The sequence below is a fragment of the Canis aureus genome, chromosome 13, assembly GCF_053574225.1.
Source record: "Canis aureus isolate CA01 chromosome 13, VMU_Caureus_v.1.0, whole genome shotgun sequence".
NCBI lineage: Eukaryota > Metazoa > Chordata > Mammalia > Carnivora > Canidae > Canis > Canis aureus.
In genome coordinates, this window is record NC_135623.1 from 62,729,105 (window position 1) to 62,747,837 (window position 18,733).

At 39.5% G+C, this 18,733-nt stretch overlaps 1 protein-coding gene across 4 annotated transcripts in view; it reads right to left on the reverse strand.

Annotated features, from left to right (window-relative positions):
• The window catches only part of SPMIP2 (sperm microtubule inner protein 2), a 117,260-nt gene extending 101,858 nt beyond the window's left edge, over nt 1-15,402 (reverse strand). For all 4 annotated transcript variants that reach the window (XR_013351124.1, XM_077846520.1, XM_077846519.1 and 1 more), the window contains exon 1: nt 15,215-15,402. Coding sequence is in view for 3 of the 4 variants with exons in the window: in XM_077846520.1 (XP_077702646.1) it covers nt 15,215-15,278 (64 nt within the window). In the remaining variant the exon portion in view is untranslated. The remainder of the gene's footprint in view (nt 1-15,214) is intronic.
• Nucleotides 15,403-18,733: the final 3,331 nt, after the last annotated feature.

The window sequence follows — 18,733 nt, forward strand, 5'->3', positions numbered from 1 at the left end:
AAAAACTCAGAGAAGGACGTCATCAGTGAGAGGTAGGTGATGGAAAATGTAGCTTTTGAACAGGACTTAGATCAATGAAATCAACACACAAATTTGAAAAATTAGAATTTGTAATTAAAAAAAAAGTTAAGTGGGCAGCCCGGGTGGCTCAGCAGTTTAGCACTGCCTTCAGCCCAGGTCATGATCCTGGAGACCTGGGATCGAGTCCCCCATCAGGCTCCCTGCATGGAGCCTGCTCCTCCCTCTGCCTATGTCTCTGCTTCTCTCTGTCTCTCATGAATAAATAAATAAAATCTTTTTTAAAGATGTAAGTGTACAGTCAATTACATGTGAAATCTGGGGAGGAGAGTCTGTTAAAGTTTTCTGCTGTCTACCTAAAAGAAATGGAATGTAAAGCAGATTTCCAACATTACTGCCAATCGCCATTAATGAGACCATTATGAGATGAGTAGGTTCATATAAAAAAACTTCACAGTTCTCTGCCCTCTTCAAACACTGGCTATATCTTATAGCAGATGAAGAAATTAAGGTAATAAACACAGACCAATTAGCAACACTCTGTAGTCCAGTTATTCAGTGTTCACAACCTGCAGAATAACATTACCTTTGCTCCATCAGGTGGTTTTTTTTTTCATGTTAATTAGTATTGTGAAAAATACAACAATTTAAGAATTACAGGTTTTTTTGGGGGGGTTCCAATTTTCTAGTTAACCAAAAAGGGGAGGGAATTCACCCTTTAAAAAAAAAAATTCCTTTCCTTCCCTCTTAGGGAGGCTCTCTGGATTGTCATCTTTTCTGTTTTCCTACCTTTTCTTTAGTAACCCCTTGTGGCTGCAACTTGGCTACTTCATGCCTCTTTGTTAGTTTAAAAAGACTAAAGTGGAGAGTCCTACTGTGCTCTCAATTTCTCATTTCTAGCAGCAGCCTGCCCCCCACAAGGAGACACTGGGTGAGCAGCTGGGCCCCCAGGAGAAGGAGGGGTTAAATATATTCCCTTCGAACTTGTGTGATTCCCTGCCACTGCTTCCCACAATGCATCTGCAATACCTTTAGGTTTCCATTTCTACTAAAAAGCAAATCTCTGTCTCTTTCAAAGGAACATGAACATACGCAACGGCCACCCTGGAAAGCTCTGTAGGGAGTTAAAGGGGGTCAGGGACTGGATGAATAGAATATAGATTGGAGGGCGCAGGTGGAAGCTGTCTGAAATCTGTTTCTGGATGTTGCTCTCAGCAGTTCTCTATTAGTGAACAAATCATATAAATCATTGGGAAAGTAGTGTTAAAGACATTTTGGAAGAGAGAAAGAAGATACCGTGGAGGACTCCTCTCCTTTCCACCCACACACACCTTCTCTAGGCAAAGAACTAAAAGAGTGAACAACAGTGTGTTTCCTCTGCATTGTCCTTTTATGCTAATTATTGACCAAGTTGAGAAATAAACCAATATCCAGAATGACTCTTTGGATAGGAGGATAATCCGTTAAACATGTAAGCTAGTGCCCATGAATAGTATGAAGGGAAACACCTACACTGCACACTTCTCAAGGATTTGTTCATCAGTTCCTGCACTCCTTCCTTCCACAGATTTTTTGAAAAGGTGCTCTGCGGGACTGCTGGTAGTGCTAAGACTATGTCTTTCACTCCCTATCCTTTGAAGCTGGAACCAGAAAGACAGCGAGTCCCAGAAGTCCCGGTCCCCCAGTGAGAGGTGCCCAAATAGGTCACATCACAAGAAAGCCTGTGATGAACCCACCATGCATTCCCAGTCCACCGCCACCAGCTCAAGAGAGTAACTCAGACCATCTACAGACCAGTCGTAGCCTGGTTGCCACCGGATGTCTACTAGCCATATCTGGAAACTACCTGGACTTTTCCATCTCATTCTGATTGGAAGAGAAGAAGTTAGTAATGGCCCACCCATGAGGGAACTCTTGCTTACCATCCTGGCATCATGAACACTTCCCCTACTTGCACTGTGCAGAATTCAAATAATGAGTTCTCTCCGACCTTGAAGTGGATGTGTTTTGATTGGAGAGGTTGGCCTGGCCAGGGCAGCAACTAAGGGTCAGAATTTTTGGCACTGAAAATTCAGTGTCCCAGGAAACCCTTCATCTGGGGTAAACTGGGGCAATTGGTCCTCCTGGGACTCAATGCTGGTGTAGCTGGGATTAGAAGGTCTCAATCTGGACAGCAGGAGAGACTAAACCCAGAGGAAAGGTAAATATACAAGGGGGTGGAGCCAGCCATCTGGCCTGTTGGATTTGCTCCTTGGAGGTAGGCAGACAATAAATCAGCGCTGCACTGGAGCTGAATTTCAAAGCTCTAATCAAGATTCCCTAAATATCCTTTGGTCGTTGTTTAAAAAACTGTAAACAGAGACTAACTAGGGTTTGTGATTATCTACACGCAGCTCTTTTGCTCCTCATTCTCCTTTGTCTCTGTAATTGTAGAGGAGAGAAAAATAAGGAGAGACTAGGGGTACAGGTGGGGAGGAGACACTGAGGTCAAAAGTCTAGCATTTGGTAAAGGTAGGAGAAAGTAGAAGATCCAAATGCCTGTGATCCTTTTTGATGAACAGACTACAGGAGTAATAACCATTACGGTAGAAGGTGTCTTCGAAGCTGCCTTATGTTAGAGTCACTTGCTCAAAAGTTCGTCTACTCTGCTGTGACTAGTTGAGACGTGAAAAGGTGGGTGATGGGAAATTGAAGTATCTCTGACCTTGGATGTTCCGTCTCTGAGCCAGGTAGAGTGGGATGTCATTTCCTTTCCATTGATCTACGGGGCAACGCTACCCCACTTTCTGTGAACTCTCTTCTTTAATAGATGGTCCTGGCTTTTTTTGTAACAATACATCATTTTCCTTTGGGCACAATCTCAGCTCCAAATGTATGCTTTCAACTTGAAAACATCTTAAACTGAGGCACTCTGTCATTAGTTTAGGTGATTCACAGTGGTGAAGTAAACGTCTACTGTACAGTTTTTGTCAGTTTGTTACATCATCACACAAAAATGGCAGGACAAACTCCCCTCCAAACTTGGAGATAATGTTTGAGACAGTCCGATTTAAGATAAAGGCTGATGTTGCGAATAAGTACCACAATTTTCCAAAGTCATTCTTCAAGGCCATGAAAATGGTGGCTGCCAATTGGAGAAAGCCATATCAAGATGCTGTGGCCCCAGACGACCGTGACCCTCAAACCCAAACTCTTGAAGACACAAGCTTTCAATTTCCCATGGTGACTGTGAACGAGTGGCTTCTCCATGCTGCTGCTTGTGCCTCAGAGTGTTCTGGGTCAGTAGAAGCAGGAAATTACTTATTAAACGATGATTAATGAGGTTCTTAACCAATATATAGACTAATGCAAATAACTCCCTACTTTATACTCCTTACACAGAATAGTCTATACATAGACAGCATTTCCCTAGAACCTCTCCTCCCTCACTCCCTCAGAAGCAGACATAGAATTATCATAGTCCTGGGGATTTATTGCAAGCTCATTTCAATCTTTATCTTCTTGGGTAATTATATGCCGAGGTCAATGATGAGGAATCATTTATTTATTTGTTTGTTTTTGGCCCATTTCAAGGAAGTCTAAGACACTTGGTTTGAGGCAAAGACAAATATTCCTGAGACCTAGAACTGATAGGTTCTTGGTTTTGTGTTTGTTTAATCCTTGCAGATGAGATGAGCCAACATTCTGCAGGGCATTTCCACATGTCAACGGGTACATGTGTGAGCCAGTGTGTGTGTACACATGGGCGTAGGCACATCCCGTGAGGGGCAGTGACAGAGGAGGGGACTGTAGGTTAGCACTGGGTACTCTGTTCCAAACTGGCTACACAATCCTCAGGAAAGGAAATGAATGAGATTTACCACATGAGTTCCTAGGACTGTAGAATCGTGTGCGTGTGTGTGTGTGTGTGTGTGTGTGTGTGTGTGTTTTAATCTTCTTTATTTAGCCCACATGACTAGCATATCTACTTTGTTCTGTTTCCATTCTGTGAAAAGAGGGTGGTGATAGCTGTTTAGCTTGTAGATTGAAGTTTGAAAGAGTCTGGAAATCCCTAAAATAAAGAGATGTGGGAGGTATTATTTCCTTGCAATGAACAAAGAATTTATATAACCCAATTGCTATCAGCATTTATTCAGTAATCTTCTCCTAACTTCAGATAGCTTTGTTTGCATAAGTTTTGAATACTTAGATTCCTGATTATCCTGTCATCAGTGCCATAATTCATTGGGTTGGAAAACAAATTTTGTTTTTATGTAATCGTTTGCAGAATGATATAAGGCACACTGACTTAAATTATACAAATGTTCCCTTTTTAAAATTCTTTTAATTGTGGGCTTTTAAATTACTTTTAAAAATCAGTGGTTGAGGGATCCCTGGGTGGCGCAGCGGTTTGGCGCCTGCCTTTGGCCCAGGGCGCGATCCTGGAGACCCGGGATCGAATCCCACGTCGGGCTCCCGGTGCATGGAGCCTGCTTCTCCCTCTGCCTATGTCTCTGCCTCTCTCTCTCTCTCTGTGACTATCATAAATAAATAAAATTAAAAAAAAAATTAAAAAAAAAATCCGTGGTTGTGAGCCGAGACCTCCGATCTTCTGACTAAAGTCGAGTTAGAGATTACCGGGTAATGGGATCGGAGCATATGTGAGCTTCCAGGAGCAGAACACACCAGTTCTACTACCCTAGAGTCTACTGAGTTTCCCAGTCACATGGACCACCTGTGTCACGAAGTCTTGGTGTGCTTGCTTAACATGCAGAGCCCCAGAAAAACTCAGACTTTGGGATATTTTGCATTCTCAAAAGTTTCCATAAGTGGTACTTAAGCATATTACATTTTGAGAATCAGTGTCCTACATTTGGAGCTGTGGTTAGCTCAGAGTCCCTTTCAGGAAGATCTTAGTATTTGCTGGCAGTAGAAAGTGGCAAAGAACCCAGAAACTGGATTTGACTCACATTTCATGGCACACTGTGTCTGTGTTTCCCTTAGTAGGCGCCTCCCTCCCCTAATTACGGATTTGTGAGTTCCATGCATTGTTGAGTACACTCGGGAGGTCCTGCACTTATTCTGGCCTCTTGGGGTTCCTAGCCGTGCTCTTAGGTCCCAGGGCAATTTGCTGGACTGTGTCAAGAATGAGGCTTAGAAATAAGCTGGGTCTCCCCTTTCCTCCACCAGAAGATTTTCTGAGGCTGTTCCAGGTGTTGTCAGAGAAACTCAGTACTGCTCGGGCTCTGCTTGGAAACCAAGTAGTGGGACTCCTGGTGTCGCCTGTCTAGCTCAACACTTCATGCAGAGCAGAAGCAATCAAGCTGCTCATTTCTTCCCCTCAAATGATCCCTTGTGCTCCCTGTTGATGAACAGACGACAGGAAAGCCCATTTTGGTAGAGGTCGTCTTTGAAGCTGCCTTAGAGTCACTTGCTCAAGATTTTACGGACTCAGTTGTGTCTAGTTGAGATGTGAGCAAGTCAAGCGCCAGGAAATTGAGTATCCATCCCTGACCGCAGATCCTGTCCTGCAATTCTGTTATTCTGGCCCTCCTGCAATTGTGTAGCTTCCGGAAGTTATTTCCTTTACTTTAGAGACTGCTGCCCTGAATAAATGATTTGATCAAATAGATGATTTAAGGTCTCTTTCAGTACTGTTATTCTTAAAGGCATGCATAATCTTCCATCTGCCTCAGACTTTCCCCCAGAGTGTGTTTTCCTAAAAGATGATGTCTGCGGTCAGAGGGGCCTTTTAATTGGCGCTTTGAAAGGTTCCACCTTTTCTGAGATAATTGCCGGCAACTGGGGTTAGCAAGACAGTGAGGCACTTTATCCTTTATCACTTGCTGTGAATGAAATGGGCTGGGATCGTGCTCAGCAGGTGCCAGGGGAAAGTGCTTCCTTGCTGGATGTCAGCAGGCGCTACTCCTCTTGCAGGAGAGGGAGGAAGGAAGGGGTGATGGACTCCAGCTGAACAGGCAAAGGTGGATGCCTGTAGGAAAAACGTCCCACCCAGATCACCCTAAGGAGATCTTTCTACTCTCCTTGACTATAGAATAGTTTTCACCAACCAAGATTACGTAAATTAATAGGGTTTGTATGTAGTATTCCAAAATCTTCCATTCCACCATAACATATTTTTAATGGAACTTGTTTTCTTTAGTATGATTTAGATCAGATTTATAAGAAAATCCAAAAGGCCAATACTTAGCAGGTTTTCATATGTCTTGGGAAGGCTCTGATTATTTGCATCACAAATAACTTCATCTTCTGGGCCCAGGAGCAAGCAGTTTTCTTATATTACTAGTGATCTGTATCAGTGGACAGTAGTGACACATATATGGAGCTTACCACATGCGAGGCGATGTTCTAAGTACTCGATGTGCGTTAACTCACTTTAACCTCTCAGCAACCTTATGACATAGATACTATTATTGCCCTTTTACAGTTGGCATAGTTGAGGCACAGAGTGGTAAATATGTGGTCTAGGGGACAACAGTTAGCAAGTGGTAGAGCCAGAAAAGTTTAGATCACTGCTACTCAAAGCGTGGTCCCTGGACCAGCAGCATGGGCCTCACCTGAGAGGTGGATAGGACGCCCAACCCAGAACTTTGGAATCAGAATCCGCACTTTCACAAGACTCTGTGTGATTCATATAGACATTAAAGTTTAAAAACCACTGGCTTAGATAATGTTGAATTATTTCTCTTCATACCCATAACCTGCTTATGGCTTTAGACTTTGGGAAATAAAGTGTAGTTGGCTGGCTTATTATGAAAAAAATGGGATTTGAGAATGATTTTTGTGTCCTCTCCCTAGTACCTCTCTCCTCTGGCTAATCATGTGCTCAAGCAAAAAAACAAAACAACAAAAAAACTTCTTTTCCTTAATAGTTTCTTAAGAAAAAAGAGTTTAAAAAGTTATCGGATTCATATAATATGCAGGCCACTTTCATCTCATGAAATCATCATGGCAAACCTTATGGAAGAGGTACTATTGACCCCAAATTACAGATGAGAAGACGGAAGTTAGAAAGGTTAAGGGACGCCTGGGTGGCTCAGGTGGCTGAGCATGGGACTCTTGGCTTCTGTTTAGGTGTGATTTCAGGGTTCTGGGATGGAGCCGCACATCGACCTCAGCACAGAGTCTGCTTGTCCCTCTCCCTCGCCCTGTGTCCCCATTCACATGCTCTCTCTCATCCCTCTCTCCTAAATAAATAAAATCTTGAAAAGAAAAAAAAAAAAAAAAGATAGGTTAAGGAGAAAAGCCAAGACTGACACCTAAGTTTCCTAAGTCCTTGCTTCTTGAAGCAGGAGCTTCATGTTTATTTGTTTCCTAGGAGGTAGCCTGGTGTCTCACCTCCAGTAAACAATCAGCTAGGCTTTGACAGAAAGAAAAATATTTTTTAAACCCTGTTCCAACAACAACAACAAAAAATTTTTTTGCTTCCTCCTAAGCATTTGTCCCTGATTTCAAGAAGTGATAGTTATGTAGCCTACAAGGGATCAACTTTGGAAAATTAAATGAAGGCCCAGAAAGGCAAATAAATGCTTCTCCTTCCCACCTTAGTTCTTTTAATAAAAGTGTTTATTGTTCTAAAAAAAAAAAAACCAAAAAATAATCCCCTCCCCCCAAAAAAACAACAGAGTATGGCACAAAGCTTATCCTGCTTTTCAAAGTGTAGCAGCAACTTTTTTTTTTCTTGCAAATCACAGTGGTGATGATGTAGATTACCAACGAGTTTAGGTAAGATTGATTTAGAACTGCTGTCCCTTGTAGATAAATTTTGATTCAGGCAAATCAAATGCTATGTCTACAGAATAAAACGCAGATTAGCCAACCAAAAGTGACAGGGCCATTAAAATGTATAAGATTTTGTCATGAATTAGTTTTCAAAAATGTAAAATATTTGCTTCGTGAATGATGTGATGAGACACCAGCTGAATTTCCAGTAGGACACTTTTATTCTTTCTTCAAATAGGAAACCACTGGCAGTTCAGTGTGAAGTCATTTTCTATTTTTAAAGTAATTGAATTTGAAACATAACTATTAGTGTGACAGCTTCACGGGGCAAAAAATGAGATGAATAAATGGGTCTGAAACCCAAGCTAATGGAGCAGTGCTTTTCAAAATTACATACACATTTATGTACTTCTCCTACCACTTATAGTTTCATTCATCATATTGGGTTTTGGCCATTTCCTTGAGAGTATTTCCAGTTCTAATATATTTGTAGCAGAAATCCCATGCTGTGATCGCCCTTTGTATGGTAAGATTCTATAATATTCCTGGTTTACGTGAGCAGATTTTCTAGTAGGTATATGATGGCTGACTAAATACATTAATTTTTTATTCAGTCCGTAATCTGAATATAATGCACATAAATGTGTCATATAAATAGGGAGCAAGTGGAGGCTTCCATCCTTCTGATCAAGGCTGTGTAACCTTCAGCAAGCCACTTAGCTCTCTGACCCTCAGTATTTTCATCTGAAAAATGATAGGTTAAGTTAGATAATCCTTTATGCTGCCTTTTAAATGTAACATCCCATATTAATTATTCCATCTCTCTCTTTAATTTGGACCAAGTGGGAATTTATGAAAAAGTCTGAATGAAAGAATGTATTTCTTTTCTTTTAAAAAATTTTACAGTATAGTTAACACAGTGTTATATTAGTTTCAGTGTACAATATAGTGACTATACATTGCTCAGTGCTCACTGTGATAAGTGTACTCTAATCTCCATCTATTTTACCCATTTCCCCCCCCCACCTTTCCTCTGGTCACCATCAGTTCTCTATTGTTGAGTCTGTTTTTTTGTTTGTCTCTTTTTTGCTTTGTTTGTTTCTTAAATTTCACATCTGAGTGAAATCATACGGTATTTGTCTTTCTCTGATTTATTTTGCTTAGCATTATATACTCTCTAAATCCATCCATGATGCTACAAATGAGAAGATTTCATTCTTTCTTATGGCTGAATGATATCCTATTACACACACACACACACACACACACACACACTCCACATCTTCTTTATTCATTCATTTATCGATGGACACTGGGCTGCTTCCGTGATGTGGCTGTAGTAAATAATGCTGCAATAAACATAGGGGTGCATATATCATTTCGAATTAATTTTTTGTATTCCTTGGGTAAACTGTAGCATGATTACTGGATCATAGGGTAGCTCCATTTATAATTTTTTGAGAAATCCCCATACTGTTTTCCACAGTGGCTGCATCAGTTTGCATTCCTACCAACAGCATGCAAGGGTTCCTTTTTCTCCACATCCTCATCAACAGTTGTTTTTTCTTGTGTTTTTTATTATAGTTGCTTTGAAAGGTGTGAAGTGATATCTTATTGTAGTTTTGATTTGCATTTCCCTGATGAACAGTGATGTTGAGTATCTTTTCATGTGTCTGTTGGCCATTGATCGTATATATTCTGTGGAGAAATGTCTGTTCATGTCTTCTGCCCACTTTTAATTGGGTTATTATTATATTTTTTGGTGTTGAGCTGTATACATTCTTTATATATTTTGGACACTAACCCTTTTTTGGATATGTCATTTGCAAATATCTCCTCCTATTCAGTGGGTTGTCTTTTAGTTTTGTTGATTATTTCCTTTGCTGTGCAGAAGTTTTTTATTTTAATGTAGTTTCAATAGTTTAGTTTATTTTTGCTTTTGTTTCTCTTGCCTCAGGAGACATAACTAGAAAAATGTTGCTTTAGCTGATGTCAGAGAAATTACTGCCTGTGCTCTCTTCTAGGATTTTTATGGTTTCTGGTCCTTAATCCATTTTGTGTGCCCTATAAAAGAGTGATCCAATTTCATTATTTTGCATATAGCTGTCCAGTTTTCCCAAAACCATTTGGTGAAGAGACTCTCCCTTTCCCACTGCACATTCTTGCCTCCTTTGTCAAAAATGATTTGACCATATAATCACGGGGTTCTTTCTGGGGCCCTCTATTCTGTTCCACTGATTGATGTGTCTATTTTTGTGCCATTACCATACTGTTTTGATTACTACAGCTTTTTAATACATGTTGAGATACAGGATTGTGGTACCTCCAGTTTTGTTCTTCGTTTTCAAGATTGCTTTTAGCTCTTCAGGGTCTTTTGTGCTTTTGTATGCATTTTAGAATTATTTATTCTAGTTCCGTGAAAAATGCTGTTGGTATTTTGATAGAGATTGCATTAAATCTGTAGCTTCGAGTATTGAAATTTTAACAGTATTTGTTCTTCCAGTCCACAAGCATGGATTATGTTTCCATTTGTTTGTGTCATCTTCAATTTAAAAGATTGTATTTTTAAATGAATGCTATTTATAAATTTTAAAACATTATAGGACCTAAAACTAGGTAAGCTGGGTTGTTTTATTTTTTTAAACAAATGTTTTAAAAGTACATGACCATGCTCTAAAATATTTTTTAACTTTCTTCATAGTTTTGTTTATAATATTAGTTTTCATAGTCAGATCCCTGTAATGCAAAAATAACATCTATAAAATCTCCTCACTATGCAATAGAACTTAACAAATTGCTAGTAAATCCTTTGTGGTAGAATAAGCCAGCAAATAAAATGTTTTAAAAGTAGATGATTAATTTGCCCTATCAGATTAAACCCACAGTTATCAAAAACATATGGATTATAGAAAGCAGAACAGTGTTTGACTTTGGGAGGATTGACTGGAAAAGAGCATTAAGGAACTTTTTAGGGTGATGAAAATGTACACTATCTTGATCTAAAAAGTAAATACATAGACACAGCGTTCAGTTTGTAAAGTGTGATCAAGCTTAATGAACTTTATAAAGTATATGTTGTTAAAAAACAAAATTCAACTGAGTAAATTTTAAAGACCTTATTGGCTATACCCAATGATTCATGAACTGGGAAGCATCCAGTCTAGCAGATAGAAAGGAGCTCTGAGGAGCTGTAGAAAATGGAAGACTTTTATAGGCAGAAGGAAGCAAGAATGTGGAACTTATACTAGGCAAAGTTTGGTTATTGCAGGTTTACTTTCCTTTAGGGGATTGCAGGCACCTATCAGATGATCAGATGGCTCTTGATGGGCCAGTTGAAGATCCACTTCTGAGAGACCTTATGTTGTTTGAACCAAGTCTCAGTTTGGTGAGGTAAGACTTTTCCATGAGTGACTCCATTTGGGGCCTCATTTGTTTTTAACAGTTACACATCAACCTCCTATTAAAGTTTTAAAGGTTGTACTCACTGACAATTTTTTCAAAAAGAAAACTGCAAATTGCAAACATATTCATTGCAAACTGAATACATTCTAAAATCCGCCTATAATGTAGATGATAATTTATGCTCTATTTCTAGCATTCAAAAAGAAAAGAAATGAACAGGAAAAACAAAACAAAGTGTGTGCTTTCGTTTTGTGGAGTGCAATGTGATATAATTTTCCTCCTTTCTACTTGCTTTTACGTGATTTCTTAAGGCCTTTGGAATTAGATTTGTGTTCCCTTTCAATACCACACTGTGCTGTGATGGATATTTAGATAAACAAATAAGACAACAAGATAATCTATAATGTTCTAACCAGAGCAACAGATTATAAGCTTCTAGGAGAAAAAGAGCATCTTGTTCATGTTCATGTTTATTTTTGTATCCTCTAAAGCTCCTGCCCAAATTTTTATTTTTATTTACTTATTTATTTTTTAGTAATCTCTGCACCTAACAGACCCAACTTGAAGTTCAACAGTTCCATGCCCTTTCTTTTTTTCCTTTTAAAGATTTATTTACTTATTTATTTGAGAGAGAAAGCAAGCAGAGGGAGGGGCAGAGGGAAAGCAGAGAAAGAATCTCAAACACACTCCTGCTGAGTGAGGTACCTGACATGAGTCTCGATCTCATGACCCTGAGATAATGACCAGAGCTGAAACCAAGTTGGATGTTTAACCAACTGAGGCACCCAGGCACCCCTCTCATGCTCCTTCTGACTAAATCAGCCAGACACTGCTCCTGGTCCAGTTTTTAGTATTCAGTAGGGATTCAATTTATATTTGTTAAATTGAATTTTAAAGCATTATGATAAAAATTTAGTTTCAAAAATTATTTTTTAAAAGAAAAATATTAAAATTTGATAGAAGAATAAAAATTGATGAGTGGCCAAATTAGATAAGTGGTCAAAGTACACTAAGTAAATGCACACTGAATCAGCTCATAGAATAATGGAGCCTTTAGGGTGCCTGGGTGGCTCAGTTGATTAAGCATCTGACTCTCAGTTTTGGCTCAAGTCATGATCTCAGGGTCCCTACATCAGGCTCCATGCTCAGCTGGGACTCTGCTTGAAATTCCCACCCTCTGCACCTCCCCCTACATGTGTGCACCCGCTCTCTCTCTAAAATAAATAAATCTTTTAAAAAATATAGAAGAATAGAGTCTTTATCTTCAACCTACCGATTCCACTCTTTGTAAATATACCACAAGAAAACAATAGGGAGAGAAAGAATTTATGCAAAAGTATCCATGTAGCTTTATTATAAGAGTAAAAATTTGGAAATTAAATACAAAATACAAGAGAATATGAAGTTACTCTATATCAATATACTGAAATCTATCAAAGATGACAACTTGGAATTGTGTAAATACATGAAACTAAGTATACACTGACACAAATGAGAAGAAACTTTAAGTTGTCAATGAAGAAACACAGTTGCGAGTGACAGAAAAACCTAACTTAAAGTGGATTAAGGAAAAGAGGAAATTTATTGGCTGACAGAAGTGAAAAGTTTAAGAAACACAATATCGCTTCAAAAGGGTTCATTAACCTAACAAAAAATACGTAACTATAAAACTTTCAGGAAAAGACCTAGGAGAAAAATCTAAGTGATCTTGGGTTTGGTGATGAGTTTTTAGATACAACGTCAAAAGCATAATCCATGAAAGAAAAAGATGATTGGTTGTGCTTTATTAAAAGTAAAAAGTTCCTCTGTATAAAAGACAATGCTAAGAAAACAAAAAGACAAGTCACAGATGGAGGAAAAAAAACATCTACAAAACACTTATCTTATAAAGGACTTGTGTCTAAAAATACAGAACTTTAAAGATCAACAATAAGAAAAAAAAAAACCCAATTATAAAATAGGCAAACATTATGAACAGACATCTCAACAAGGAAGATATACAGATGGCAAATAAGTACGTGAACATTAGTCATTAAGGAACTGTGAACTCAAACAGCAGTGAGACATAACTACATACCTATTAGAATGGCTAAAAGTAAAAGACAACAAAACAAAACAAAACCACCCCCGAAAAACAGACAAAAACAAATACTGACAAGGATGCCAAAGCAATAGGCGTGCTACCCCTTGCTGACGGGGATGCAAAATGGTGCAGCTGCTTTGGAAGACAGTTTGGCAGTTTCTTACAAAGCTAAATATAGTCTTGTCATATGATCCAGCAATCATATTCCTAGGTGTTTACCAAATTAATTTGAAAACATATCCGCACAAGGGCCAGCACCCAAATGTCTATAGAGGCTTTTTTCAGAGTGGCAAAAACCCCAGGCAACCAAGATGTCCTTCAATGGGTGAATAGATAAATGGTGGAACATCCAGACAAGGGAATATTTATTTCTAAAAAGACATGAGCTATCAAGTAATGAAAAGACCTGAAGGAAACTTAATGCATATTGGCAAGTGGAAGAAGCCAATCTGAGAAGGCTGTATCCTGTATGATTCCAGCTCCATGACGTTCAGGAAAAGGCAAAATTATAGAAACAGTGAAAAGATCAGTGGTTGCTAGGAGCTCAGGGAGAGAAAAGGAAGAAATGATTAAGTGAAGTTCAAGGGATTTTTAGAGTGGGGAACTAGTGTGTACAATACGCTGATGGTGAATTCATGGCCTTATGAACTGGTCAATGGACTTTACAGCCCAAGAGCAAACTTTGATGTAGACAAACTTTTGAAAAAATCATTTAGGAAGTTGGAGGATTCCAGGAAGGAATTCAGACTGCAACAAAAGAGTCCAACTGAGGGGCACCTGAGTGGGTCGGTGGTTGAGCATCTGCCTTTGGCTCAGGTCGTGATCCCAGAGTCCTGGGATCGAGTCCTGCATCAGGCTTCCTCGGAGAGCCTGCTTCTCCCTCTGCCTGTCTCTCTGCCTCTCTCTGTGTGTCTCTCATGAATAAATAACTGAAATTTAAAAAAAAATCTAGCTGAAGGGGGTGGGAGGGAAAGATGCTGACCCAAGTAACTTTGGAAATGAGTGGAGTCTGTATGTCTAAAGGCAAAAGGGACTACAAGGAGGCACCATCCTCTAGTTGATAAGTGTGTTCCGATGGAACACAGCTTAATAATTTTTTAAAAAGTTTTATTCATCCATTTGACACAGGAGCACAAGCAGGAGTAGTGACAGGCAGAGGGAGAGGGAGAAGCAGGCTTCCTGCTGAGTGGGGAGCCGGATGCAGTGTTTGATACCAGGACCCCCAGATCATGACCTGAGCTGAAGGCAGGTGCTTCACTGACTGAGCCACCCAGGCGCCCCAGGTTAACAATTCCGATAGCTGTATACAGGTATATTGGAACTGAACAAGTAAGGGGATGGCAAATAGTTGGAGCCAGGTTTCTCATGATCGAAGTGGGAATTTATAGATATACAAGAGCATAAGCTTATAAGATATGTTCATGATTCAAAATTATAAAAGAAACAAAATGAAATTTACTTTATTTCTTGTAGACTTATCACAATTAGTCATATTGTTTAATGACATGTTATGATAATTCCACACACACATACCATTCAGATAATTTAAAGCAGGTGGAAGGGACAAAATGCAAGCAGACAATTGTACGAGGCCTAATATACATCTTGATCAAATTTTTATTAACCAAATACATCAGGTTTATAAAAATACAGGAAGACTAAACTGGTAATAATTCAAATTTGATCAAAAGTATACTTTAGCATCAAAGCAGTTCCCCTTACACAAACATAAACTTTATGATATAAAAATGTTCATTGGTGAAAGTTAGCTGAGATATACTGCAAGCGGGGTTGTCTCAGATCTGTTTATGGCAGCACGGTGTTGATGCCCGGACTGTGTGCATAAGAGTAGCAATATCCTATAAAATAACCGTATGTGATGATGATCCCATTCTTCCATCCATTATGTGAGTATCGTGTGTGAACATCATAGAGGTGAGGGATAAAGTGTAAAATTCCCTGTGAAAGTATACGCAAAAAACTCTTTACCTGTAACAATCATCCGTTTTCCTACTGTAGTAGAGATTGGCTCTCGAAAGGACACAGATGCCATGGCTAAGGCCTTAACTGTGCCGCTGGGCTTTCTCCCTCAGCTTCCTCATAGCAGTTTGTCCCAGAAGGACTAGAGTCTCTGTTCTCCCTGTGTGTGACCCAGACTTTGTGGTTGCTAAGGACTCTTTACGACAGGGATGTAACAATATTCCTTCTAACAAAGTTCTGTATTCTAGTCTCCCAGAACAGATGGATACAGCTGTACTATTCCCAGGGACTGCATCTAAAAATATCTTTTTCAAATCTGTCAGTATTAAGTCAAAACAGACCCATTCAAGTACTAGATGTAGAGCAGACTTATGTCACAGATGACCTAGGAGCCTCAAGACTTCTTCCGATATTTCCCAAAGAATGTTCTGCAGAGGCATGTTATTGTAAACAAAACAAACAAACAAAAATCAACAGGCAAAGCCCACGAATCATTATTAAATGCATTTGAGAAATACTGGCTAGATAAAATACATTACAAAATTAGATTAAGGAGTGAATAATTGCATCTGTATCCGTATCTATGTATCTTCCCAGCCCCAATTCCAATACTTCTAATATATGCCTTGGTCATGTCAATTTATTTATGGTTTGCATAATACGTAATGCCCTTTTATTCTTCTCAGCCTTTACGCATACAATTCATTCTTCCTATAATGTTCCTAGGCAAATATTTCTTGTCATCTGAGGGCCAGAGCCCACATCTCCGCTTCCAGGAAGATGCCTGCAGACATGACTATTTTCTCTTCCATGACCCTTAAACTTCTACAGCATATTGCTTATACCTATCTTTTAAACTCTTCCCATTTGTTTTAATTGGCTAATTTAATTGTTTGCCACCCCACTAGAATCTAGCTCTCAAGAGTTCATAGGAAAAGCATCTTTAATCATCTTTTCGATTTCCAGAGACTTCCATGCAAGAGATATTTAATAAATTTTTGTGAGGTGGATACATGAATGAACAGCTCATTTCAGCCTGCTGAGAAATATGGTACTGATAATCCATGAAATAGAAATTGTCACGGTAATTTCAAGTTCAACACTAAATAGATGAAAAGGCAATACCTTTTGTTTGTTGAACAAATTAAAATAAAACCGGTCTTTATTGACTGTGGACAGGTTTGGTAGCGTGGTAGGCAGAGAGATGCACCAGCGGTTCCCCTTCCAGGGAGGGCCTGCCCCCTTGCTGCAGGAGATGCAGTCAGCACACAGCCTCCGGGGTCTGCGTTAGCAGAGCACTTCTGTTGAGGGGGTCGGGCCCTTTCGGGGGCAGCCTGTGTCAGGTGACTAGGTGAGGTGGGAGTATAGTGGCCCATCATTTCTGTCTGCCACAGGACAAGTATTTTGCCTGATGGGCCAAGGTTTTGTTGAGCCCATCACAGTTCAACCTCTCCCTCTGCCCAATCCCATTTCTTTTATTTATTTATTTATTTAAGATTTTATTTATTTATTCATGAGAGACCCAGAGAGAGAGGCAAACACCTAGGCAGAGGGAGAGGCAAGTTCCCTGCAGGGAGCCCGATGCGGGACTCAATCCCAGTACCATGGGATCCAGACTTGAGCTGAAGGTAGATGCTCAACCACTGAGCCACCTACATGCCCCCCCAATTCTGTTTCTGCCTCTTTCTGTTCACAGGTAGAGATCTCAAATAACCACCTTGCCCACCAACTTCCAGAAAACCTGATGTGTCAGGACCAGACAGCATAGACATACACGCACAGACGTGTTATACAGGAAGGCCCCTCATTGTAACCACTCAACCTTTCCAATCTGAAACCGATTCCATTTCCCCCATGGAGGCAAGTAGACTCAGTCCTTGTTTTCCTACTGATTGATCTTCTCTGGGGTCACTTGCTTTGGTCCTGACCTGCACTGCACTCTTGTCCTCTCTATTGGCCCTCTCTGCAGTTTCAGCAGCTTTTCTGCTCTATCTGAAGTTACCTAGTTCTGGTTATTACGGTCAAGGGCTCTCTATCCCTGGCTGAAAACTTCTCTTGGAAAATTTTCTGTTTGTGTCCTGGGACCTTTCATTTTCCAAGATTGAGCGGTCCAAATTTGAAACAAGCTAGTGGCAGATAGGAACCTGCCCATTTGCCTCTGTCACTTGTGGTTTTCATGGTGCTGGGTTGAGAAAGGAAGGAGGAAGCTGGATGGGGAAAAGTAATTCTTAGTAAAATAAGCAGAAAATAAAAGAAATCTTGGCTGTGGGCCGAGGACCTCCCATTAACCCATCATGGGAAACACAGGCTTCCCCTCTGCCTTAGAAACTGTTGCAAACGTTATATTTCTCGTTGATCACGGTCAACAATTCTGATGGCAAAGGGCTGTGGGGAAGGGAAAGTAGAGGAGAAAAACCAGTTCTCTGATTCCACCAACTCAGTACAATTTTTTTTTCATTTTTTGGGGGGATTTTAGAAATTATTTTTACAATTAAGTAAAAGAGTTACATGGTTCCAAAGTAAAATCCTTACAATAAGAAACATTTAGAAAAGTCTAGCTTTTATTCTTGTCATCTCCATCTTGTTATTTCCTTTTCCTTCCAGGAAAACTTTCAAAAACTGTAAGTAAATATATACTTATATACTTCCTTTACTCAGAAAAGCAATAATAAACTGAACTCGTTTTCCACCTTGCTTTTTTTACTTAACGCATCTGGCAGTTACTGTTAGATGAAGGTACTTTCTCATTTTTGTACAGCTTCAAAATACTCTATTATACAGATTTACAGTAATTTATCCAACCAGTCCTCTATTAATGGGCATACAGGCTATTTCCAATATTTGCTGTTATAAAAAGCGCCACAGTGTATAGCTCTCTATATGCATCTTCTCATATAGGTGGCACACCTTTGGGATCTGTTCTTGGAAGCGTGAATCCTGGACCAAAGGGTAAAAGTATATATATAAAAGTTTGTTTGATATGGCCAAATGTCCCCCCATAATGATGGTACCAACTTGTCTTCCAACCAGCAATAGGTGAGAATGCCTATTTCCACACAGCCTCACCCACAGAGTATGCTGTCCAACTTTTGAATTAATGATAGATAAGTAATGGTAACATAGTAATTTATATTTCTCTTATCATTGTCAAGATTGGGCATCTTTTTATATGTTTAAGAGCCATTTGCATTACTTTCTATGACCCTTGTGGTTCATTTCTCTTGTGTGTTTTACTCTCTGGCCATTGACCTAATTTTATCCTACTTTTAAAAGCATGAGCTAACATTCTAAAGGAGGGCAACACACACATTAACAGAGTTACAATAAAATGTAGTAAGGTCAGTGACGATTACAGTAATATATTTAACAAATGCAAGTCTCCCTCACTACCCAAAGGCAGAGCACTCCTAAGACACCTTTTGTAATCTGAAATGGCGTAAAAGTGAAGAGCCTCCCCTGCTTTCTGAAAGTTCACGTTAGTTCATGTTTGCTTTCACAAAAGACCTACATTAGTACCTATTTTCGCTA